Raw genomic sequence first — 26,602 nt, forward strand, 5'->3', positions numbered from 1 at the left:
CATTCTCTTTCATGAATGTGTCGTCATTGAACCCACATACAAATCAATACAAGCTTCAGTTGACAGGTAATGTGGCTGAAAATTGGAGGAGATTCAAACAACGTTTGGAGTTGTATTTAGCGGCAATCAGAGCTGACGAGAAAAGTGATAAAATGAAAGCGTCAGTGTAATTACATGTCGTGGGTGATGAAGCGCTGGAGGTGTATAATAACTTCACATTCGCTGCTGATGGAGACAAAATGAAGTTGGATAAAATAATGGAACAGTTTGAGGCCTACTGCATACCTAAACGTAACGTGACGTTTGAGAGGCACAGATTTTTCACATGTGTACAGAAAACGGGAGAAACTGTTGATCAGTATGTGACTGAGCTGAGAAACAGAAGCAAAACGTGTGAATTTGGGGGACTGACAGACTCGCTGATAAAAGACAGACTGGTGTGTGGTATTCCAAATAATGGTCTAAGGGAAAGACTGCTAAGAGAGCAAAATCTAGACCTGGGAAAAGCCATAGCACTGTGTAGGGCTACAGAGACTGTGAAGTCGCAGGCAAAGGAGCTGTTCAGTGACAGTAGCTGCAACGTGGATGCAGTGAGAAAGAACGGACACAAACCGTTTAACATAAAGAGCGCCAATGTGAAAAAAGAGGCGTGGCCAGCGAACAAAAATGAAAGGGGCAATCGAAAGTCATGTAGTCGATGCGGTACACAGCATCCACCAAAAAAGTGTCCAGCATATGGTAAAACATGCACTAGTTGCAACAAAAACAACCATTATGCCCGTTGCTGTAAGAACCAAGCGCAACAAAACAAGGTCCATGCAGTAGATGAAAGCGAGATAGAGGAGTTCTATGTGGATGTCGTGTCTGAAAACAAAGAAGAAAAAAGAGACTGGATGTTGACGCTAAAAGTGAATGACATACACATTCCATTTAAATTGGATACTGGAGCACAAGTTAATGTGATATCAGAGACTGATTTTAAGAAAATTAGACCCAGACCAAAGATACATGGAATCAAAGTGAAAGTGACAGGATACTCAGGTACTGATATACCAGTGAAAGGAAGATGCATTGTCAAAGTGACACACAAGGACAGAGAGCACACGCTAGCATTAATCGTGGTGCCAAAGGATGTGCAAGCCATACTAGGTTTAAAAGCCTGTGAGAGACTGAACCTGGTAAAGAGAGTCCTCGTTGTGGAAAGCGAAGGAGAGACAGTCTATGATGAACTCATGAAAGAGTACAACGACCTATTTAAGGGTCTAGGCTGCCTTCCAGGAGAACACATGATCAGAGTAGATAAAAGTATGCCAACGGTCATACATCCATGCAGAAAAGTTCCGTTTGCTCTTCAAAAGCAACTGAAGGCAGAGTTGGACAGGATGGAAAGCCTGAACATGATTCAGAAGATAGATGAGCCAACTGAGTGGGTGAGTTCCCTCGTCGTTGTGGACAAAAAGAATGGAAAGCTCAGAATTTGCCTGGATCCAAGAGATCTAAACAGAGCAATAAAGAGAGAGCACTTCAAGCTTCCTACACATGAGGAAATCATGTCACAGTTTGCAAATGCAAAGTATTTCAGCAAGTTAGATGCATCATCAGGATTTTGGCAGATGAAACTGGACGAGGCAAGTTCAAGACTGTGCACGTTCAACAGTCCATTTGGCAGATACAGATTCCTAAGGTTACCATTTGGCATTGCCTCAGCTCCTGAAGTGTATCACAAAACTATCCATATGATCTATGAGCACCTGGAGGGAGTTGATACATCAATGGATGACATCATAGTATGGGGAACCATGAGAACTGAGCATGATGAGAGACTGAAAAAAGTGCTGGAAGCAACAAGGAAAACAAACCTGAAGCTGAATAGAGAGAAATGCCAGCTCGGGGTGACAGAACTGACATTCGTGGGAGATATCCTTAGCAGTGAGGGCATCAGACCAGATCCCAGAAAGGTGTCCACCATTGAGAATATGCCAAAGCCACAATGCAAAAAGGACGTGCAGAGGTTTAATGGAATGATCAACTACATGGGTAAATTCACATCCAACCTCTCAGAAAAGATGGCGCCACTGAGACGACTAACTGAAAAGAACATAGAATGGGAATGGAATCATGAGCATGAGAAGTCATGGAGCGATCTAAAGAAACTGCTCACAGAGGAACCAGTTCTGAGGTTTTATGACCCAGCGAGACCCATCAAGATATCATCAGATGCATCACAGAGTGGGCTCGGTGCCGTTCTTTTGCAAAAATATGACTACTGGCAACCTATTGCATATGCATCGTGCTCAATGACAGACGCGGAGATGCGATATGCTCAAATAGAAAAGGAGCTGCTCAGCATCACATACGCCTGTGAAAGATTTCACCAGTTTGTGTCAGGACAAGCAATCAGTGTAGAGACTGACCATAAGCCCTTGATTGCATTGTTCCAAAAACCACTAAATAGCTGTCCGCTAAGAATACAAAGAATGATGATCAGGCTGCAACGCTATACACTGAATGTTGCGTACACCCCGGGTAAGCTGATGTATACAGCAGACACGTTGTCCAGAGCTGTTGACCCAAGTGAGCCCGCAAACACCAAAATGGATGAAAAAGTGAACGCCTACGTGGACATGATCACAAGTGCACTGCCCATAGCAGATGCAAAAATGGAGCTCATAAAGACTGAGACAAACAAAGATGAAACACTGAGACGACTGAGGAAAAGCATCTTGGATGGATGGCCCAACATGAAGCAAGACTGCTCACCTGACATGGCAGAGTACTGGAACTGCAGGGCGGAACTATCAGTGGTCGAAGACATCATCTACAAAGGAAGTAAAATAGTTATCCCAAAGAGTCTGAGAAAGGAGATGCTAAAAAGGATCCATGGAGGACATCTGGGAATCGAAAAGTGTAAGAAAAGAGCACGAGAGGTGATGTACTGGCCACGAATCAACCAAGATGTGACAAATGAGGTGTCAAACTGCACAATATGCCTGAAATATCGAGCAAGCAATCCGGTAGAACCACTAAAGCCACACCCAGCGCCAGACAGACCTTACCAGAAGGTAGGCGCTGACCTATTCGTATGTCAAGGGAAGGACTATCTTGTAGTCACAGACTATTACTCCCTGTATCCAGAGGTTTGTAGACTGTACACCACCACTGCAGATGCTGTGATAACATGTATGAAAGCCATATTCTCCAGACATGGCGTGGCAAGCGAGGTCTTCACAGACAACGGACCCCAGTTTTACAATGCAAGTTTCCGACACTTTGCCAAAGAGTGGGACTTTGTCCACACAACGTCAAGTCCTCACTTTCCACAGTCCAATGGACTAGTGGAAAAATCGGTCCAGACAGTGAAAAGACTGATGTACAAGGCAAAAGACAGTGGAACTGACTTCTACCAGAGCATGCTTGTATACCGCACAATGCCGCTCGAGTGTGGTATGTCACCAGCCCAACTCCTTATGGGACGTCTGCTAAGGTCAAACCTACCCATCCTGGAGAACCTCCTGAAAACAAAAGAGGGGGAGAAAGTGAGGAAGTTCAAAGAACAACAGAAAGAAAAGCAAAAGTACTACTATGACAGAGGAACACAAAACCTACCTGAACTCCACACTGGTGACCAAGTAAGGTTCAAAGACAAAACAAACATATGGACTCAGAAGGGAACTGTCCTGAGTGAAGTCCAACCAAGATCATACACCATTCAGACAGATAAGGGTGCTGTTCTGCGAAGAAATCGTCGAGATCTTCTCATGGGACCAGCCACAGCAGGTCAAAAGACTGATACTGTTGAACAACCTGATCACACAGCAGGTCAAAAGACTGATACTGTTGAACAACCTGATCACACAGCTGAAAAACCATCATCTGAGGCAACAACTCAGATTCAAGGACAATCAATCAGAAAATCCTCAAGACACGTGAAGCCTCCTGAGAGACTCATTGAGCAAGTTTAAGGACTCTTGTTATAGAAGGAAGTAATGTTATCTTATTCTCTCTTCAAGTTCTAGTGTATTTTCATATTTCATGTGAACACACAAAACAAGGTTAAAAAGCCTTGATAATGATAATGATAATGTAAGTTCATTAAGTGTTACAGTTAAAATGCGGAGTAATACAAAGAAAACATGTGGTTAGATAAAAGTAAAATACTTTTTTAAGAAAGGGAGATGTAATGATATCAGCAAATAGTGATGGTATATGCCTGTTTGATTATTATGCCTCACCAGCATATTTGCCTGTTTGATTATTTATGCCTTACCAGCAGAGGGCATGTGAGAGAGACAGTTCAGTTTAGTTTTAGTTTCGGTTTTAGATGGATCTCTAAGATGGTGTCTCCTGTAATGCTGTTAACTTAGATGAACAAGCTTTAGATAAAAAGACATTCTCTTTCATGAATGTGTCGTCATTGAGCCCACATACAAATCAATACACCCGGGACCCCAGTCTCCCTCTCCCCCTGACCCCAGTCTCTCCCTCCCCCTGACCCCAGTCTCTCTCTCCCCCTGACCCCAGTCTCTCTCTCCCCCTGACCCCTGTCTCTCTCTCCCCCGGGACCCCAGTCTCTGTCTCCCCCTGACCCCAGTCTCTCTCTCCCCGGGACCCCGGTCTCTCTCTCCCCCTGACCCCAGTCTCTCTCTCCCCCTGACCCCAGTCTCTCTCTTCCCCCAGACCCCAGTCTCTCTCTGCCCCTGACCCCAGTCTCTCTCTCCCCCTGACCCCAGTCTCTCTCTCCCCGGGACCCCAGTCTCTCTCTCCCTGACCCCAGTCTCTCTCTCCCCGGGACCCCAGTCTCTCTCTCCCCCTGACCCCAGTCTCTCTCTCCCCGGGACCCCAGTCTCTCTCTCCCCCTGACCCCAGTCTCTCTCCCCCTGACCCCAGTCTCTCTCTCCCCCTGACCCCAGTCTCTCTCTCCCCCTGACCCCAGTCTCTCTCTCCCCCTGACCCCAGTCTCTCTCTCCCCCTGACCCCAGTCTCTCTCTCCCCCTGACCCCAGTCTCTCTCTCCCCGGGACCCCAGTCTCTCTCTCCCCGAGACCCCAGTCTCTCTCTCCCCCTGACCCCAGTCTCTCTCTCCCCCTGACCACAGTCTCTGTCTCCCCCTGACCCCAGTCTCTCTCTCCCCCTGACCCCAGTCTCTCTCTCCCCGGGACCCCAGTCTCTCTCTCCCCGAGACCCCAGTCTCTCTCTCCCCCTGACCCCAGTCTCTCTCTCCCCCTGACCACAGTCTCTCTCTCCCCCTGACCCCAGTCTCTCTCTCCCCCTGACCACAGTCTCTCTCTCCCCGAGACCCCAGTCTCTCTCTCCCCGGGACCCCAGCCTCTCTCCCCGGGATCCCAGTCTCTCTCTCCCCCTGACCCCAGTCTCTCTCCCCCTGACCCCAGTCTCTCTCTCCCCCTGACCCCAGTCTCTCTCTCCCCCTGACCCCAGTCTCTCTCTCCCCCTGACCCCAGTCTCTCCCCCTGACCCCAGTCTCTCTCCCCCTGACCCCAGTCTCTCTCTTCCGCTGACCGCAGTCTCTCTCTCCCCCTGACCCCAGTCACTCTCCCCCCTGACCCCAGTCTCTCTCTCTCCCCCAGACCCCAGTCTCTCTCTCCCCGGACCCCAGTCACTCTCCCCCTGACCCCAGTCTCTCTCTCCCCCTGACCCCAGTCTCTCTCTCCCCCTGACCCCGGTCTCTCTCTCCCCCTGACCCCAGTCTCTCTCTCCCCCTGACCCCAGTCTCTCTCTCCCCCTGACCCCGGTCTCTCTCTCCCCCTGACCCCAGTCTCTCTCTCCCCCTGACCCCAGTCTCTCTCTCCCCCTGACCCCGGTCTCTCTCTCCCCCTGACCCCAGTCTCTCTCTCCCCGGGACCCCAGTCTCTCTCTCTCCCAGACCCCAGTCTCTCTCTCCCCCTGACCCCGGTCTCTCTCTCCCCCTGACCCCAGTCTCTCTCTCCCCCAGACCCCAGTCTCTCTCTCCCCCTGACCCCAGTCTCTCTCTCCCCCTGACCCCAGTCTCTCTCTCTCCCCCTGACCCCAGTCTCTCTCTCCCCGAGACCCCTGTCTCTCTCTCCCCGGGACCCCAGTCTCTCTCTCCCCGGGACCCCAGTCTCTCTCTCACCCGGACCACAGTCTCTCTCTCCCCGGGACCCCACTCTCTCTCTCCCCCGGACCCCAGTCTCTCTCTCCCCCTGACCCCAGTCTCTCTCTTCCGCTGACCACAGTCTCTCTCTCCCCCGGACCCCACTCTCTCTCTCCCCCGGACCCCAGTCTCTCTCTCCCCCTGACCCCGGTCTCTCTCTCCCCCGGACCACAGTCTCTCTCTCCCCCGGACCCCACTCTCTCTCTCCCCCGGACCCCAGTCTCTCTCTCCCCCTGACCCCAGTCTCTCTCTCCCCGGGACCCCAGTCTCTCTCTCCCCCTGATCCCAGTCTCTCTCTCCCCCTGACCCCAGTCTCTCTCTCCCCCTGACACCAGTCTCTCTCTCCCCCTGACCCCAGTCTCTCTCTCCCCCTGACACCAGTCTCTCTCTCCCCCTGACCCCAGTCTCTCTCTCCCCCAGACCCCAGTCTCTCTCTCCCCCTGACCCCAGTCTCTCTCTCCCCCTGACCCCAGTCTCTCTCTCCCCCTGACCCCAGTCTCTCTCTCCCCGGGACCCCAGTCTCTCTCTCCCTGACCCCAGTCTCTCTCTCCCCGGGACCCCAGTCTCTGTCTCCCCGGGACCCCAGTCTCTCTCTCCCCCTGACCCCAGTCTCTCTCTCCCCCTGACCCCAGTCTCTCTCCCCCTGACCCCAGTCTCTCTCTTCCCCTGACCCCAGTCTCTCTCCCCAGGACCCCAGTCTCTCTCTCCCCCTGACCCCAGTCTCTCTCTCCCCCTGACCCCAGTCTCTCTCTCCCCCTGACCCCAGTCTCTCTCTCCCCCTGACCCCAGTCTCTCTCTCCCCTGACCCCAGTCTCTCTCTCCCCCTGACCCCAGTCTCTCTCTCCCCCTGACCACAGTCTCTCTCTCCCCGAGACCCCAGTCTCTCTCTCCCCCTGACCCCAGTCTCTCTCTCCCCCTGACCCCAGTCTCTCTCTCCCCCTGACCCCAGTCTCTCTCTCCCCCTGACCACAGTCTCTCTCTCCCCGAGACCCCAGTCTCTCTCTCCCGGGGACCCCAGCCTCTCTCCCCGGGATCCCAGTCTCTCTCTCCCCCTGACCCCAATCTCTCTCTCCCCGAGACCCCAGTCTCTCTCTCCCCCTGACCCCTGTCTCTCTCTCCCCCTGACCCCAGTCACTCTCTTCCCCCTGACCCCAGTCTCTCTCTCCCCCTGACCCCTGTCTCTCTCTCCCCCTGACCCCAGTCACTCTCTTCCCCCTGACCCCAGTCACTCTCTCTCCCCCTGACCCCAGTCTCTCTCTCCCCCTGACCCAAGTCTCTCTCTCCCCCTGACCCCAGTCTCTCTCTCCCCGAGACCCCAGTCTCTCTCTCCCCCTGACCCCTGTCTCTCTCTCCCCCTGACCCCAGTCACTCTCTTCCCCCTGACCCCAGTCACTCTCTGCCCCTAACTCCAGTCTCTCTCTTCCCCCTGACCCCGGTCTCTCTCTCCCCCTGACCCCTGTCTCTCTCTCCCCCTGACCCCAGTCTCTCTCTCCCCCTGACCCCAGTCTCTCTCTCACCGAGACCCCAGTCTCTCTCTCCCCGGGACCCCAGACTCTCTCTGCCCCTGACCCCAGTCTCTCTCTCCCCGGTGTAATGATATCAGCAAATAGTGATGGTATTTGCCTGTTTGATCATTATGCCTTACCAGCATATTTGCCTGTTTGATTATTTATGCCTTACCAGCAAAGGGCATGTGAGAGAGACAGTTCAGTTTAGTTTTAGTTTCGGTTTTAGATGGATCTCTAAGATGGTGTCTCCTGTAATGCTGTTAACTTAGATGAACAAGCTTTAGATAAAAAGACATTCTCTTTCATGAATGTGTCGTCATTGAACCCACATACAAATCAATACAAGCTTCAGTTGACAGGTAATGTGGCTGAAAATTGGAGGAGATTCAAACAACGTTTGGAGTTGTATTTAGCGGCAATCAGAGCTGACGAGAAAAGTGATAAAATGAAAGCGTCAGTGTAATTACATGTCGTGGGTGATGAAGCGCTGGAGGTGTATAATAACTTCACATTCGCTGCTGATGGAGACAAAATGAAGTTGGATAAAATAATGGAACAGTTTGAGGCCTACTGCATACCTAAACGTAACGTGACGTTTGAGAGGCACAGATTTTTCACATGTGTACAGAAAACGGGAGAAACTGTTGATCAGTATGTGACTGAGCTGAGAAACAGAAGCAAAACGTGTGAATTTGGGGGACTGACAGACTCGCTGATAAAAGACAGACTGGTGTGTGGTATTCCAAATAATGGTCTAAGGGAAAGACTGCTAAGAGAGCAAAATCTAGACCTGGGAAAAGCCATAGCACTGTGTAGGGCTACAGAGACTGTGAAGTCGCAGGCAAAGGAGCTGTTCAGTGACAGTAGCTGCAACGTGGATGCAGTGAGAAAGAACGGACACAAACCGTTTAACATAAAGAGCGCCAATGTGAAAAAAGAGGCGTGGCCAGCGAACAAAAATGAAAGGGGCAATCGAAAGTCATGTAGTCGATGCGGTACACAGCATCCACCAAAAAAGTGTCCAGCATATGGTAAAACATGCACTAGTTGCAACAAAAACAACCATTATGCCCGTTGCTGTAAGAACCAAGCGCAACAAAACAAGGTCCATGCAGTAGATGAAAGCGAGATAGAGGAGTTCTATGTGGATGTCGTGTCTGAAAACAAAGAAGAAAAAAGAGACTGGATGTTGACGCTAAAAGTGAATGACATACACATTCCATTTAAATTGGATACTGGAGCACAAGTTAATGTGATATCAGAGACTGATTTTAAGAAAATTAGACCCAGACCAAAGATACATGGAATCAAAGTGAAAGTGACAGGATACTCAGGTACTGATATACCAGTGAAAGGAAGATGCATTGTCAAAGTGACACACAAGGACAGAGAGCACACGCTAGCATTAATCGTGGTGCCAAAGGATGTGCAAGCCATACTAGGTTTAAAAGCCTGTGAGAGACTGAACCTGGTAAAGAGAGTCCTCGTTGTGGAAAGCGAAGGAGAGACAGTCTATGATGAACTCATGAAAGAGTACAACGACCTATTTAAGGGTCTAGGCTGCCTTCCAGGAGAACACATGATCAGAGTAGATAAAAGTATGCCAACGGTCATACATCCATGCAGAAAAGTTCCGTTTGCTCTTCAAAAGCAACTGAAGGCAGAGTTGGACAGGATGGAAAGCCTGAACATGATTCAGAAGATAGATGAGCCAACTGAGTGGGTGAGTTCCCTCGTCGTTGTGGACAAAAAGAATGGAAAGCTCAGAATTTGCCTGGATCCAAGAGATCTAAACAGAGCAATAAAGAGAGAGCACTTCAAGCTTCCTACACATGAGGAAATCATGTCACAGTTTGCAAATGCAAAGTATTTCAGCAAGTTAGATGCATCATCAGGATTTTGGCAGATGAAACTGGACGAGGCAAGTTCAAGACTGTGCACGTTCAACAGTCCATTTGGCAGATACAGATTCCTAAGGTTACCATTTGGCATTGCCTCAGCTCCTGAAGTGTATCACAAAACTATCCATATGATCTATGAGCACCTGGAGGGAGTTGATACATCAATGGATGACATCATAGTATGGGGAACCATGAGAACTGAGCATGATGAGAGACTGAAAAAAGTGCTGGAAGCAACAAGGAAAACAAACCTGAAGCTGAATAGAGAGAAATGCCAGCTCGGGGTGACAGAACTGACATTCGTGGGAGATATCCTTAGCAGTGAGGGCATCAGACCAGATCCCAGAAAGGTGTCCACCATTGAGAATATGCCAAAGCCACAATGCAAAAAGGACGTGCAGAGGTTTAATGGAATGATCAACTACATGGGTAAATTCACATCCAACCTCTCAGAAAAGATGGCGCCACTGAGACGACTAACTGAAAAGAACATAGAATGGGAATGGAATCATGAGCATGAGAAGTCATGGAGCGATCTAAAGAAACTGCTCACAGAGGAACCAGTTCTGAGGTTTTATGACCCAGCGAGACCCATCAAGATATCATCAGATGCATCACAGAGTGGGCTCGGTGCCGTTCTTTTGCAAAAATATGACTACTGGCAACCTATTGCATATGCATCGTGCTCAATGACAGACGCGGAGATGCGATATGCTCAAATAGAAAAGGAGCTGCTCAGCATCACATACGCCTGTGAAAGATTTCACCAGTTTGTGTCAGGACAAGCAATCAGTGTAGAGACTGACCATAAGCCCTTGATTGCATTGTTCCAAAAACCACTAAATAGCTGTCCGCTAAGAATACAAAGAATGATGATCAGGCTGCAACGCTATACACTGAATGTTGCGTACACCCCGGGTAAGCTGATGTATACAGCAGACACGTTGTCCAGAGCTGTTGACCCAAGTGAGCCCGCAAACACCAAAATGGATGAAAAAGTGAACGCCTACGTGGACATGATCACAAGTGCACTGCCCATAGCAGATGCAAAAATGGAGCTCATAAAGACTGAGACAAACAAAGATGAAACACTGAGACGACTGAGGAAAAGCATCTTGGATGGATGGCCCAACATGAAGCAAGACTGCTCACCTGACATGGCAGAGTACTGGAACTGCAGGGCGGAACTATCAGTGGTCGAAGACATCATCTACAAAGGAAGTAAAATAGTTATCCCAAAGAGTCTGAGAAAGGAGATGCTAAAAAGGATCCATGGAGGACATCTGGGAATCGAAAAGTGTAAGAAAAGAGCACGAGAGGTGATGTACTGGCCACGAATCAACCAAGATGTGACAAATGAGGTGTCAAACTGCACAATATGCCTGAAATATCGAGCAAGCAATCCGGTAGAACCACTAAAGCCACACCCAGCGCCAGACAGACCTTACCAGAAGGTAGGCGCTGACCTATTCGTATGTCAAGGGAAGGACTATCTTGTAGTCACAGACTATTACTCCCTGTATCCAGAGGTTTGTAGACTGTACACCACCACTGCAGATGCTGTGATAACATGTATGAAAGCCATATTCTCCAGACATGGCGTGGCAAGCGAGGTCTTCACAGACAACGGACCCCAGTTTTACAATGCAAGTTTCCGACACTTTGCCAAAGAGTGGGACTTTGTCCACACAACGTCAAGTCCTCACTTTCCACAGTCCAATGGACTAGTGGAAAAATCGGTCCAGACAGTGAAAAGACTGATGTACAAGGCAAAAGACAGTGGAACTGACTTCTACCAGAGCATGCTTGTATACCGCACAATGCCGCTCGAGTGTGGTATGTCACCAGCCCAACTCCTTATGGGACGTCTGCTAAGGTCAAACCTACCCATCCTGGAGAACCTCCTGAAAACAAAAGAGGGGGAGAAAGTGAGGAAGTTCAAAGAACAACAGAAAGAAAAGCAAAAGTACTACTATGACAGAGGAACACAAAACCTACCTGAACTCCACACTGGTGACCAAGTAAGGTTCAAAGACAAAACAAACATATGGACTCAGAAGGGAACTGTCCTGAGTGAAGTCCAACCAAGATCATACACCATTCAGACAGATAAGGGTGCTGTTCTGCGAAGAAATCGTCGAGATCTTCTCATGGGACCAGCCACAGCAGGTCAAAAGACTGATACTGTTGAACAACCTGATCACACAGCAGGTCAAAAGACTGATACTGTTGAACAACCTGATCACACAGCTGAAAAACCATCATCTGAGGCAACAACTCAGATTCAAGGACAATCAATCAGAAAATCCTCAAGACACGTGAAGCCTCCTGAGAGACTCATTGAGCAAGTTTAAGGACTCTTGTTATAGAAGGAAGTAATGTTATCTTATTCTCTCTTCAAGTTCTAGTGTATTTTCATATTTCATGTGAACACACAAAACAAGGTTAAAAAGCCTTGATAATGATAATGATAATGTAAGTTCATTAAGTGTTACAGTTAAAATGCGGAGTAATACAAAGAAAACATGTGGTTAGATAAAAGTAAAATACTTTTTTAAGAAAGGGAGATGTAATGATATCAGCAAATAGTGATGGTATATGCCTGTTTGATTATTATGCCTCACCAGCATATTTGCCTGTTTGATTATTTATGCCTTACCAGCAGAGGGCATGTGAGAGAGACAGTTCAGTTTAGTTTTAGTTTCGGTTTTAGATGGATCTCTAAGATGGTGTCTCCTGTAATGCTGTTAACTTAGATGAACAAGCTTTAGATAAAAAGACATTCTCTTTCATGAATGTGTCGTCATTGAGCCCACATACAAATCAATACACCCGGGACCCCAGTCTCCCTCTCCCCCTGACCCCAGTCTCTCCCTCCCCCTGACCCCAGTCTCTCTCTCCCCCTGACCCCAGTCTCTCTCTCCCCCTGACCCCTGTCTCTCTCTCCCCCGGGACCCCAGTCTCTGTCTCCCCCTGACCCCAGTCTCTCTCTCCCCGGGACCCCGGTCTCTCTCTCCCCCTGACCCCAGTCTCTCTCTCCCCCTGACCCCAGTCTCTCTCTTCCCCCTGACCCCAGTCTCTCTCTCCCCCTGACCCCAGTCTCTCTCTCCCCCTGACCCCAGTCTCTCTCTCCCCCTGACCCCAGTCTCTCTCTCCCCCTGACCCCAGTCTCTCCCCCTGACCCCAGTCTCTCTCTCTCCCCCAGACCCCAGTCTCTCTCTCCCCCTGACCCCAGTCTCTCTCTCCCCCTGACCCCAGTCTCTCTCTCCCCGGGACCCCAGTCTCTCTCTCTCCCCCAGACCCCAGTCTCTCTCTCCCCCTGACCCCAGTCTCTCTCTCCCCCTGACCCCAGTCTCTCTCTCTCCCCCAGACCCCAGTCTCTCTCTCCCCGAGACCCCTGTCTCTCTCTCCCCGGGACCCCAGTCTCTCTCTCCCCCGGACCACAGTCTCTCTCTCCCCCGGACCCCAGTCTCTCTCTCCCCCAGACCCCAGTCTCTCTCTGCCCCTGACCCCAGTCTCTCTCTCCCCCTGACCCCAGTCTCTCTCTCCCCGGGACCCCAGTCTCTCTCTCCCTGACCCCAGTCTCTCTCTCCCCGGGACCCCAGTCTCTCTCTCCCCCTGACCCCAGTCTCTCTCTCCCCGGGACCCCAGTCTCTCTCTCCCCCTGACCCCAGTCTCTCTCCCCCTGACCCCAGTCTCTCTCTCCCCCTGACCCCAGTCTCTCTCTCCCCCTGACCCCAGTCTCTCTCTCCCCCTGACCCCAGTCTCTCTCTCCCCCTGACCCCAGTCTCTCTCTCCCCCTGACCCCAGTCTCTCTCTCCCCGGGACCCCAGTCTCTCTCTCCCCGAGACCCCAGTCTCTCTCTCCCCCTGACCCCAGTCTCTCTCTCCCCCTGACCACAGTCTCTGTCTCCCCCTGACCCCAGTCTCTCTCTCCCCCTGACCCCAGTCTCTCTCTCCCCGGGACCCCAGTCTCTCTCTCCCCGAGACCCCAGTCTCTCTCTCCCCCTGACCCCTGTCTCTCTCTCCCCCTGACCCCAGTCACTCTCTTCCCCCTGACCCCAGTCACTCTCTGCCCCTAACTCCAGTCTCTCTCTTCCCCCTGACCCCGGTCTCTCTCTCCCCCTGACCCCTGTCTCTCTCTCCCCCTGACCCCAGTCACTCTCTTCCCCCTGACCCCAGTCACTCTCTGCCCCTAACTCCAGTCTCTCTCTTCCCCCTGACCCCGGTCTCTCTCTCCCCCTGACCCCGGTCTCTCTCTCCCCCTGACCCCAGTCTCTCTCTCCCCCTGACCCCAGTCTCTCTCTCTCCCCCTGACCCCAGTCTCTCTCTCCCCCTGACCCCAGTCTCTCTCTCCCCCTGACCCCAGTCTCTCTCTCCCCCTGACCCCAGTCTCTCTCTCCCCCTGACCCCAGTCTCTCTCTCCCCGAGACCCCAGTCTCTCTCTCCCCCTGACCCCTGTCTCTCTCTCCCCCTGACCCCAGTCACTCTCTTCCCCCTGACCCCAGTCACTCTCTGCCCCTAACTCCAGTCTCTCTCTTCCCCCTGACCCCGGTCTCTCTCTCCCCCTGACCCCTGTCTCTCTCTCCCCCTGACCCCAGTCACTCTCTTCCCCCTGACCCCAGTCTCTCTCTCCCCCTGACCCCAGTCTCTCTCTCCCCCTGACCCCAGTCTCTCTCTCCCCGAGACCCCAGTCTCTCTCTCCCCCTGACCCCTGTCTCTCTCTCCCCCTGACCCCAGTCTCTCTCTCTCCCCCTGACCCCAGTCTCTCTCTCCCCGAGACCCCAGTCTCTCTCTCCCCCTGACCCCTGTCTCTCTCTCCCCCTGACCCCAGTCACTCTCTTCCCCCTGACCCCAGTCACTCTCTGCCCCTAACTCCAGTCTCTCTCTTCCCCCTGACCCCGGTCTCTCTCTCCCCCTGACCATGGTCTCTCTCTCCCCCTGACCCCAGTCTCTCTCTCCCCCTGACCCCGGTCTCTCTCTCCCCCTGACCCCTGTCTCTCTCTCCCCCTGACCCCAGTCTCTCTCTCCCCCTGACCCCGGTCTCTCTCTCCCCCTGACCCCAGTCTCTCTCTCCCCCTGACCCCAGTCTATCTCCCCCTGACCCCAGTCTCTCTCTTCCCCTGACCCCAGTCTCTCTCTCCCCCTGACCCCAGTCTCTCTCTCCCCCTGACCCCAGTCTCTCTCTCCCCCTGACCCCAGTCTCTCTCTCCCCCTGACCCCAGTCTCTCTCTCCCCCTGACCCCAGTCTCTCTCTCCCCCTGACCCCAGTCTCTCTCTCCCCGGGACCCCAGTCTCTCTCTCCCCGGGACCCCAGCCTCTCTCCCCGGGATCCCAGTCTCTCTCTCCCCCTGACCCCAGTCTCTCTCTCCCCGAGACCCCAGTCTCTCTCTCCCCCTGACCCCAGTCTCTCTCCCCCTGACCCCAGTCTCTCTCTCCCCCTGACCCCAGTCTCTCTCTCCCCGAGACCCCAGTCTCTCTCTCCCCCTGACCCCTGTCTCTCTCTCCCCCTGACCCCTGTCTCTCTCTCCCCCTGACCCCAGTCTCTCTCTCCCCCTGACCCCAGTCTCTCTCTCCCACTGACCCCAGTCTCTCCCCCTGACCCCTGTCTCTCTCTCCCCCTGACCCCAGTCACTCTCTTCCCCCTGACCCCAGTCACTCTCTGCCCCTAACTCCAGTCTCTCTCTTCCCCCTGACCCCGGTCTCTCTCTCCCCCTGACCCCGGTCTCTCTCTCCCCCTGACCCCGGTCTCTCTCTCCCCCTGACCCCGGTCTCTCTCTCCCCGAGACCCCAGTCTCTCTCTCCCCCTGACCCCGGTCTCTCTCTCCCCCTGACCCCGGTCTCTCTCTCCCCCTGACCCCGGTCTCTCTCTCCCCCTGACCCCGGTCTCTCTCTCCCCGAGACCCCGGTCTCTCTCTCCCCCTGACCCCGGTCTCTCTCTCCCCCTGACCCCGGTCTCTCTCTCCCCCTGACCCCGGTCTCTCTCTCCCCGAGACCCCAGTCTCTCTCTCCCCCTGACCCCAGTCTCTCTCTCCCCCTGACCCCTGTCTCTCTCTCCCCGGGACCCCAGTCTCTCTCCCCGAGATGCCTGCCTCTTGCACTCATGTATCTGCCTCATCTCCAGCCTTACCCCTGCTGAAGTTTAACCCAACTTCTTTCTTTCCTCCAGCACTGATGGGCAACTGGGAGCTGCTAGTGAGTCTGGGCCTGAACTGTCTCCCACCGAGGAAGCAACAGAAAGCAGCAGGTAATCGAGCTTTACTCTGTATTTAACCCGTGCTGTACCTGCCCTGCGAGTGTTTGATGGGGACAGTGTAGAGGGAGCTTTACTCTGTATCTAACCCGTGCTGTACCTGCCCTGGGAGTGTTTGATGGGGACAGTGTAGAGGGAGCTTTACTCTGTATCTAACCCCGTGCTGTACCTGCCCTGGGAGTGTTTGATGGGACAGTGTAGAGGGAGCTTTACTCTGTATCTAACCCGTGCTGTACCTGCCCTGGGGGTGTTTGATGGGACAGTGTAGAGGGAGCTTTACTCTGTATCTAACCCGTGCTGTATCTGCCCTGGGAGTGTTTGAGGGGACAGTGTAGAGGGAGCTTTACTCAGTATCTAACCCGTGCTGTACCTGCCCTGGGAGTGTTTGATGGGACAGTGTAGAGGGAGCTTTACTCTGTATCTAACCCGTGCTGTACATGCCCTGGGAGTGTTTGATGGGACAGTGTAGAGGGAGCTTTACTCTGTATCTAACCCGTGCTGTACCTGCCCTGGGAGTGTTTGATGGGGACAGTGTAGAGGGAGCTTTACTCTGTATCTAACCCGTGCTGTACCTGCCCTGGGAGTGTTTGATGGGACAGTGTAGAGGGAGCTTTACTCTGTATCTAACCCGTGCTGTACCTGCCCTGGGAGTGTTTGATGGGGACAGTGTAGAGGGAGCTTTACTCTGTATCTAACCCGTGCTGTACCTGCCCTGGGAGTGTTTGATGGGACAGTGTAGAGGGAGCTTTACTCTGTATCTAACCCATGCTGTACCTGCCCTGGGAGTGTTTGATGGGACAGTGTAGAGGAACCTTTACTCTGTATCTAACCCGTGCTGGAGCTGCCCTGGGAGTGTTTGATGGGGACAGTGTAGAGGGAGCTTTACTCTGTATCTAACCTGTGCTGTCCCTGCCCTGGGAGTGTTTGATGGGACAGTGTAGAGGGAGCTTTACTCTGTATCTAACCCGTGCTGTACCTGCCCCGGGAGTGTTTGATGGGACAGTGTAGAGGGAGCTTTACTCTGTATCTAATCCGTGCTGTACCTGCCCTGGGAGAGTTTGATGGGGACAGTGTAGAGGGAGCTTTACTCTGTATCTAACCCGTGCTATACCTGCCCTGGGAGTGTTTGATGGGACAGTGTAGAGGGAGCTTTACTCTGTATCTAACCCGTGCTGTACCTGCCCTGGGAATGTTTGATGGGACAGTGTAGAGGGAGCTTTACTCTGTATCTAACCCGTGCTGTACCTGCTCTGGGAGTGTTTGATGGGGACAGTGTAGAGGGAGCTTTACTCTGTATCTAACCCCGTGCTGTACCTGCCCTGGGAGTGTTTGATGGGGACAGTGCAGAGGGAGCTTTACTCTGTATCTAACCCGTGCTGTACCAGCCCTGGGAGTGTTTGATGGGACAGTGTAGAAGGAGCTTTACTCTGTATCTAACCCGTGCTGTACCTGCCCTGGGAGTGTTTGATGGGACAGTGCAGAAGGAGCTTTACTCTGTATCTAACCCGTGCTGTACCTGCCCTGTGATCAGACTCCCGCTGTTCAGTGACACTGACAATGAGCCTGTGCCAAGGAAGAGGAGCGGGAGCAGCCCGGTGAGGAAGATAGCAACAGTTTCCGGGGACACCCCCGTGCGGATCCCAGCCAGCCACCACAGCCCACAGAAAAGGCTGCCAACATGGCCCAAAGCCCAGGAGGAGAGGTGAGGAGGGTCAGGGCAGGGAAAGCCCGTTAGTTCTGTGATCAGACAGATGTTACACACAGAGTGCGGTGGGCGGAGTGTCTCCATCCTCCGATCACAGGAGTTCCGGCACATGCGACCCCGGTCTGTTTATGTCAGCGAGATATTCGACCACGGGAGGATCACACATCTGCATGTTAAACACACTCACTCGCCAGCAGGGGTCACTGGGCAGTGATCAGGAGCAGGAACCCCGGCTGATTTCCCCTCTCTCTAACCCAGGGATCACTGGACAGTGATCAGGAGCAGGAGCCCTGGCTGATTTCCGGTATCTCTCTAACCCAGGGGTCACTGTACAGTGACCAGGAGCAGGAACCCTGGCTGATTTCCCCTATCTAACCCAGGGGTCACTGGGCAGTGATCAGGAGCAGGAACCCTGGCTGATTTCCCTCTCTCTCTAACCCAGGGGTCACTGGACAGTGATCAGGAGCAGGAACCCTGGCTGATTTCCCCTCTCTCTAACCCAGGGGTCACTGGACAGTGATCAGGAGCAGGAACCCTGGCTGATTTCCCCTCTCTCTAACCCAGGGGTCACTGGACAGTGATCAGGAGCGGGAACCCTGGCTGATTTCCCCTTTCTCTAACCCTGGGGTCACTGGACAGTGATCAGGAGCAGTAACCCTGGCTGATTTCCCCTCTCTCTAACCCAGGGGTCACTGGACAGTGATCAGGAGCAGGAACCCTGGCTGATTTCCCCTCTCTCTAACCCAGGGGTCACTGGGCAGTGATCAGGAGCAGGAACCCTGGCTGATTTCCCCTCTCTCTCTAACCCAGGGGTCACTGGGCAGTGATCAGGAGCAGGAACCCTGGCTGATTTCCCCTCTCTCTAACCCAGGGGTCACTGGGCAGTGATCAGGAGCAGGAACCCTGGCTGATTTCCCCTCTCTCTAACCCAGGGGTCACTGGGCAGTGATCAGGAGCAGGAACCCTGGCTGATTTCCCCTCTCTCTAACCCAGGGGTCACTGTACAGTGATCAGGAGCAGGAACCCTGGCTGATTTCCCCCTCTCTCGAACCCAGGGGTCACTGGGCAGTGATCAGGAGCAGGAACCCTGGCTGATTTACCCTCTCTCTAACCCAGGGGTCACTGGGCAGTGATCAGGAGCAGGAACCCTGGCTGATTTCCCCTCTCTCTAACCCAGTTGTCACTGGACAGTGATCAGGAGCAGGAACCCTAGCAGATTTCCCCTCTCTCTAACCCAGGGGTCACTGGGCAGTGATCAGGAGCAGGAACCCTGGCTGATTTCCCCTCTCTCTAACCCAGGGGTCACTGGGCAGTGATCAGGAGCAGGAACCCTGGCTGATTTGCCCCTCTCTCTCTAACCCCGGGGTCACTGGACAGTGATCAGGAGCAGGAACCCTGGCTGATTTCCCCCCTCTCTCTAACCCAGGGGTCTCTGGGCAGTGATCAGGAGCAGGAACCCTGGCTGATTTCCCCTCTCTCTAACCCAGGGGTCACTGGGCAGTGATCAGGAGCAGGAACCCTGGCTGATTTCCCCTCTCTCTAACCCAGGGGTCACTGGACAGTGATCAGGAGCAGGAACCGTTGCTGATTTCCCCTCTCTCTAACCCAGGGGTCACTGGGCAGCGATCAGGAGCAGGAACCCTGGCTGAATTCCCCTCTCTCTAACCCTGGGGTCACTGGGCAGTGATCAGGAGCAGGAACCCTGGCTGATTTCCCCTCTCTCTAACCCAGGGGTTACTGGACAGTGATCAGGAGCAGGAACCCTCGCTGATTTCTGCTCTCTCTAACCCAGGGGTCACTGGACAGTGATCAGGAGCAGGAACCCTGGCTGATTTCCCCTCTCTCTCTAACCCAGGGGTCACTGGGCAGTGATCAGGAGCAGGAACCCTGGCTGATTTCCCCTCTCTCTAACCCAGGGGTCACTGGACAGTGATCAGGAGCAGGAACCCTGGCTGATTTCCCCCCTCTCTCTCTAACCCCGGGGTCACTGGACAGTGATCAGGAGCAGGAACCCTGGCTGATTTCCCCTCTCTCTAACCCAGGGGTCACTGGACAGTGATCAGGAGCAGGAGCCCTGGCTGATTTCCCCCCTCTCTCTGTAACCCCGGGGTCACTGGGCAGTGATCAGGAGCAGGAACCCTGGCTGATTTCCTCTCTGTCTAACCCAGGGGTCACTGGGCAGTGATCAGGAGCAGGAACCCTGGCTGATTTCCCCACTCTCTAACCCAAGGCTCACTGGGCAGTGATCAGGAGCAGGAACCCTGGCTGATTTCCCCTCTCTCTAACCCAGGGGTCACTGGAAAGTGATCAGGAGCAGGAACCCTGGCTGATTTCCCCTCTCTCTCTAACCCAGGGGTCACTGGACAGTGATCAGGAGCAGGAACCCTGGCTGATTTCCCCTCTCTCTAACCCAGGGGTCACTGGAAAGTGATCAGGAGCAGGAACCCTGGCTGATTTCCCCTCTCTGTCTAACCCAGGGGTCACTGGACAGTGATCAGGAGCAGGAACCCTGGCTGATTTCCCCTCTCTCTGTAACCCAGGGGTCACTGGACAGTGATCAGGAGCAGGAACCCTGGCTGATTTCCCCTCTCTCTAACCCAGGGGTCACTGGGCAGTGATCAGGAGCAGGAACCCTGGCTGATTTCCCCTCTCTCTTACCCAGGGGTCACTGGGCAGTGATCAGGAGCAGGAACCCTGGCTGATTTCCCCTCTCTCTAACCCAGGGGTCACTGGGCAGTGATCAGGAGCAGGAACCCTGGCTGATTTCCTCTCTCTCTAACCCAGGGGTCACTGGGCAGTGATCAGGAGCAGGAACCCTGGCTGATTTCCTCTCTCTCTCTAACCCAGGGGTCACTGGGCAGTGATCAGGAGCAGGAACCCTGGCTGATTTCCCCTCTCTCTAACCCAGGGGTCACTGGGCAGTGATCAGGAGCGGGAACCCTGGCTGATTTCCCCTTTCTCTAACCCTGGGGTCACTGGACAGTGATCAGGAGCAGTAACCCTGGCTGATTTCCCCTCTCTCTAACCCAGGGGTCACTGGACAGTGATCAGGAGCAGGAACCCTGGCTGATTTCCCCTCTCTCTAACCCAGGGGTCACTGGGCAGTGATCAGGAGCAGGAACCCTGGCTGATTTCCCCTCTCTCTCTAACCCAGGGGTCACTGGGCAGTGATCAGGAGCAGGAACCCTGGCTGATTTCCCCTCTCTCTAACCCAGGGGTCACTGGGCAGTGATCAGGAGCAGGAACCGTGGCTGATTTCCCCTCTCTCTAACCCAGGGGTCACTGGGCAGTGATCAGGAGCAGGAACCCTGGCTGATTTCCCCTCTCTCTAACCCAGGGGTCACTGTACAGTGATCAGGAGCAGGAACCCTGGCTGATTTCCCCCTCTCTCGAACCCAGGGGTCACTGGGCAGTGATCAGGAGCAGGAACCCTGGCTGATTTACCCTCTCTCTAACCCAGGGGTCACTGGGCAGTGATCAGGAGCAGGAACCCTGGCTGATTTCCCCTCTCTCTAACCCAGTTGTCACTGGACAGTGATCAGGAGCAGGAACCCTAGCAGATTTCCCCTCTCTCTAACCCAGGGGTCACTGGGCAGTGATCAGGAGCAGGAACCCTGGCTGATTTCCCCTCTCTCTAACCCAGGGGTCACTGGGCAGTGATCAGGAGCAGGAACCCTGGCTGATTTGCCCCTCTCTCTCTAACCCCGGGGTCACTGGACAGTGATCAGGAGCAGGAACCCTGGCTGATTTCCCCCCTCTCTCTAACCCAGGGGTCTCTGGACAGTGATCAGGAGCAGGAACCCTGGCTGATTTCCCCTCTCTCTAACCCAGGGGTCACTGGGCAGTGATCAGGAGCAGGAACCCTGGCTGATTTCCCCTCTCTCTAACCCAGGGGTCACTGGACAGTGATCAGGAGCAGGAACCGTTGCTGATTTCCCCTCTCTCTAACCCAGGGGTCACTGGGCAGCGATCAGGAGCAGGAACCCTGGCTGAATTCCCCTCTCTATAACCCTGGGGTCACTGGGCAGTGATCAGGAGCAGGAACCCTGGCTGATTTCCCCTCTCTCTAACCCAGGGGTTACTGGACAGTGATCAGGAGCAGGAACCCTCGCTGATTTCTGCTCTCTCTAACCCAGGGGTCACTGGACAGTGATCAGGAGCAGGAACCCTGGCTGATTTCCCCTCTCTCTCTAACCCAGGGGTCACTGGGCAGTGATCAGGAGCAGGAACCCTGGCTGATTTCCCCTCTCTCTAACCCAGGGGTCACTGGACAGTGATCAGGAGCAGGAACCCTGGCTGATTTCCCCCCTCTCTCTCTAACCCCGGGGTCACTGGACAGTGATCAGGAGCAGGAACCCTGGCTGATTTCCCCTCTCTCTAACCCAGGGGTCACTGGACAGTGATCAGGAGCAGGAGCCCTGGCTGATCTCCCCCCTCTCTCTGTAACCCCGGGGTCACTGGGCAGTGATCAGGAGCAGGAACCCTGGCTGATTTCCTCTCTGTCTAACCCAGGGGTCACTGGGCAGTGATCAGGAGCAGGAACCCTGGCTGATTTCCCCACTCTCTAACCCAAGGCTCACTGGGCAGTGATCAGGAGCAGGAACCCTGGCTGATTTCCCCTCTCTCTAACCCAGGGGTCACTGGAAAGTGATCAGGAGCAGGAACCCTGGCTGATTTCCCCTCTCTCTCTAACCCAGGGGTCACTGGACAGTGATCAGGAGCAGGAACCCTGGCTGATTTCCCCTCTCTCTAACCCAGGGGTCACTGGAAAGTGATCAGGAGCAGGAACCCTGGCTGATTTCCCCTCTCTCTAACCCAGGGGTCACTGGGCAGTGATCAGCAGCAGGAACCCTGGCTGATTTCCCCCTCTCTCTAACCCAGGGGTCACTGGACAGTGATCAGGAGCAGGAACCCTGGCTGATTTCCCCACTCTCTAACCCAAGGCTCACTGGGCAGTGATCAGGAGCAGGAACCCTGGCTGATTTCCCCTCTCTCTAACCCAGGGGTCACTGGAAAGTGATCAGGAGCAGGAACCCTGGCTGATTTCCCCTCTCTCTCTAACCCAGGGGTCACTGGACAGTGATCAGGAGCAGGAACCCTGGCTGATTTCCCCTCTCTCTCTAACCCAGGGGTCACTGGAAAGTGATCAGGAGCAGGAACCCTGGCTGATTTCCCCTCTCTGTCTAACCCAGGGGTCACTGGACAGTGATCAGGAGCAGGAACCCTGGCTGATTTCCCCTCTCTCTGTAACCCAGGGGTCACTGGACAGTGATCAGGAGCAGGAACCCTGGCTGATTTCCCCTCTCTCTAACCCAGGGGTCACTGGGCAGTGATCAGGAGCAGGAACCCTGGCTGATTTCCCCTCTCTCTTACCCAGGGGTCACTGGGCAGTGATCAGGAGCAGGAACCCTGGCTGATTTCCCCTCTCTCTAACCCAGGGGTCACTGGGCAGTGATCAGGAGCAGGAACCCTGGCTGATTTCCTCTCTCTCTAACCCAGGGGTCACTGGACAGTGATCAGGAGCAGGAACCCTGGCTGATTTCCTCTCTCTCTCTAACCCTGGGGTCACTGGGCAGTGATCAGGAGCAGGAACCCTGGCTGATTTCCCCTCTCTCTAACCCAGGGGTCACTGGACAGTGATCAGGAGCAGGAACCCTGGCTGATTTCCCCTCTCTCTCTAACCCAGGGGTCACTGGACAGTGATCAGGAGCAGGAACCCTGGCTGATTTCCCCTCTCTCTAACCCAGGGCTCACTGGACAGTGATGAGGAGCAGGAACTCTGGCTGATTTCCCCTCACTCTCTAACCCAGGGGTCACTGGACAGTGATCAGGAGCAGGAACCCTGGCTGATTTGCCCTCTCTCTAACCCAGGGGTCACTGGACAGTGATCAGGAGCAGGAACCCTGGCTGATTTCCTCTCTCTCTAACCCAGGGGTCACTGGACAGTGATCAGGAGCAGGAACCCTGGCTGATTTCCCCTCTCTCTAACCCAGGGGTCACTGGGCAGTGATCAGGAGCAGGAACCCTGGCTGATTTCCCCTCTCTGTAACCCAGGGGTCACTGGGCAGTGATCAGGAGCAGGAACCCTGGCTGATTTCCCTCTCTCTAACCCAGGGGTCACTGGGCAGTGATCAGGAGCAGGAACCCTGGCTGATTTCCCCTCTCTCTAACCCAGGGGTCACTGGACAGTGATCAGGAGCAGGAACCCTGGCTGATTTCCTCTCTCTCTAACCCAGGGGTCACTGGACAGTGATCAGGAGCAGGAACCCTGTCTGATTTCCTCTCTCTCTAACCCAGGGGTCACTGGGCAGTGATCAGGAGCAGGAACCCTGGCTGATTTCCTCTCTGTCTAACCCAGGGGTCACTGGGCAGTGATCAGGAGCAGGAACCCTGGCTGATTTCCCCACTCTCTAACCCAAGGCTCACTGGGCAGTGATCAGGAGCAGGAACCCTGGCTGATTTCCCCTCTCTCTAACCCAGGGGTCACTGGAAAGTGATCAGGAGCAGGAACCCTGGCTGATTTCCCCTCTCTCTCTAACCCAGGGGTCACTGGACAGTGATCAGGAGCAGGAACCCTGGCTGATTTCCCCTCTCTCTAACCCAGGGGTCACTGGAAAGTGATCAGGAGCAGGAACCCTGGCTGATTTCCCCTCTCTCTAACCCAGGGGTCACTGGGCAGTGATCAGCAGCAGGAACCCTGGCTGATTTCCCCCTCTCTCTAACCCAGGGGTCACTGGACAGTGATCAGGAGCAGGAACCCTGGCTGATTTCCCCACTCTCTAACCCAAGGCTCACTGGGCAGTGATCAGGAGCAGGAACCCTGGCTGATTTCCCCTCTCTCTAACCCAGGGGTCACTGGAAAGTGATCAGGAGCAGGAACCCTGGCTGATTTCCCCTCTCTCTCTAACCCAGGGGTCACTGGACAGTGATCAGGAGCAGGAACCCTGGCTGATTTCCCCTCTCTCTCTAACCCAGGGGTCACTGGAAAGTGATCAGGAGCAGGAACCCTGGCTGATTTCCCCTCTCTGTCTAACCCAGGGGTCACTGGACAGTGATCAGGAGCAGGAACCCTGGCTGATTTCCCCTCTCTCTGTAACCCAGGGGTCACTGGACAGTGATCAGGAGCAGGAACCCTGGCTGATTTCCCCTCTCTCTAACCCAGGGGTCACTGGGCAGTGATCAGGAGCAGGAACCCTGGCTGATTTCCCCTCTCTCTTACCCAGGGGTCACTGGACAGTGATCAGGAGCAGGAACCCTGGCTGATTTCCCCTCTCTCTAACCCAGGGGTCACTGGGCAGTGATCAGGAGCAGGAACCCTGGCTGATTTCCTCTCTCTCTAACCCAGGGGTCACTGGACAGTGATCAGGAGCAGGAACCCTGGCTGATTTCCTCTCTCTCTCTAACCCTGGGGTCACTGGGCAGTGATCAGGAGCAGGAACCCTGGCTGATTTCCCCTCTCTCTAACCCAGGGGTCACTGGACAGTGATCAGGAGCAGGAACCCTGGCTGATTTCCCCTCTCTCTCTAACCCAGGGGTCACTGGACAGTGATCAGGAGCAGGAACCCTGGCTGATTTCCCCTCTCTCTAACCCAGGGCTCACTGGACAGTGATGAGGAGCAGGAACTCTGGCTGATTTCCCCTCACTCTCTAACCCAGGGGTCACTGGACAGTGATCAGGAGCAGGAACCCTGGCTGATTTGCCCTCTCTCTAACCCAGGGGTCACTGGACAGTGATCAGGAGCAGGAACCCTGGCTGATTTCCTCTCTCTCTAACCCAGGGGTCACTGGACAGTGATCAGGAGCAGGAACCCTGGCTGATTTCCCCTCTCTCTAACCCAGGGGTCACTGGGCAGTGATCAGGAGCAGGAACCCTGGCTGATTTCCCCTCTCTCTTACCCAGGGGTCACTGGACAGTGATCAGGAGCAGGAACCCTGGCTGATTTCCCCTCTCTGTAACCCAGGGGTCACTGGGCAGTGATCAGGAGCAGGAACCCTGGCTGATTTCCCTCTCTCTAACCCAGGGGTCACTGGGCAGTGATCAGGAGCAGGAACCCTGGCTGATTTCCCCTCTCTCTAACCCAGGGGTCACTGGACAGTGATCAGGAGCAGGAACCCTGGCTGATTTCCTCTCTCTCTAACCCAGGGGTCACTGGACAGTGATCAGGAGCAGGAACCCTGTCTGATTTCCTCTCTCTCTAACCCAGGGGTCACTGGGCAGTGATCAGGAGCAGGAACCCTGGCTGATTCTCCTCCTCTCTCTCACCCAGGGGTCACTGGGCAGTGATCAGGAGCAGGAACCCTGGCTGATTTTCCTCTCTCTAACCCAGGGTTCACTGGACAGTGATCGGGAGGAGGAACCCTGGCTGATTTCCCCTCGCTCTCTGACCCATGGATCACTGGACAGTGATCGGGAGCAGGAGCCCTGGCTGATTTCCCCTCTCTCTAATTGAGGGGTCACTGGACAGTGATCAGGAGCAGGAACCCTGGCTGATTTCCCCTCTCTCTAACCCAGGGGTCACTGGGCAGTGATCAGGAGCAGGAACCCTGGCTGATTTCCCCTCTCTCTAACCCAGAGGTCACTGGGCAGTGATCAGGAGCAGGAACCCTGGCTGATTTCCCTCTCTCTCTAACCCAGGGGTCACTGGGCAGTGATCAGGAGCAGGAACCCTGGTTGATTTCCCCTCTCTCTAACCCAGGAGTCACTGGGCAGTGATCAGGAGCAGGAACTGTTGAGTCTGTGTGTCCCAGTTATGTTTAGGATCAATCACTGGACACAGACAACAAGAATAACTTTTAACAGGTCTTTACTATTTGGAGGTCAGGGCTGAACTGCCCAGCAGATCCCTACACAACACTTATATACTGGTGTGGTCACCACCGGTATTACAGTATTACAGTATACAGCAGCCAAGAGAAAGTAGTACATCTCTTAAGGTAGTTCTCTTAAGGTGGAACAGGTTACATACACCACAATCCTCCCTTTTTAGCTTAACAGTTATATCCCCATTTAATGTAACATAATAACATATATATATATATACAACTTCATGCAAAACAGTTCAAAGGTTCAGTCTCTGAGGAGGCCTCCTGATTCGAGTTGGATAACG

At 54.0% G+C, this 26,602-nt stretch overlaps 1 protein-coding gene across 1 annotated transcript in view; it reads left to right on the forward strand.

Annotated features, from left to right (window-relative positions):
- Positions 1–26,602, forward strand: part of LOC147086758 (SLIT-ROBO Rho GTPase-activating protein 3-like) — a 135,379-nt gene that overhangs the window by 97,981 nt on the left and 10,796 nt on the right. Inside the window, 2 exon segments of the mRNA XM_085978927.1 lie at positions 15,707–15,784; positions 17,322–17,492. Coding sequence (XP_085835053.1) covers positions 15,707–15,784; positions 17,322–17,492 — 249 coding nt within the window.

This window comes from Somniosus microcephalus, unplaced genomic scaffold (assembly GCF_052327205.1).
Source record: "Somniosus microcephalus isolate GS21.2 unplaced genomic scaffold, FLI_Smic_1.0 unresolved_chr7, whole genome shotgun sequence".
NCBI classification, from domain to species: Eukaryota; Metazoa; Chordata; class Chondrichthyes; order Squaliformes; family Somniosidae; genus Somniosus; species Somniosus microcephalus.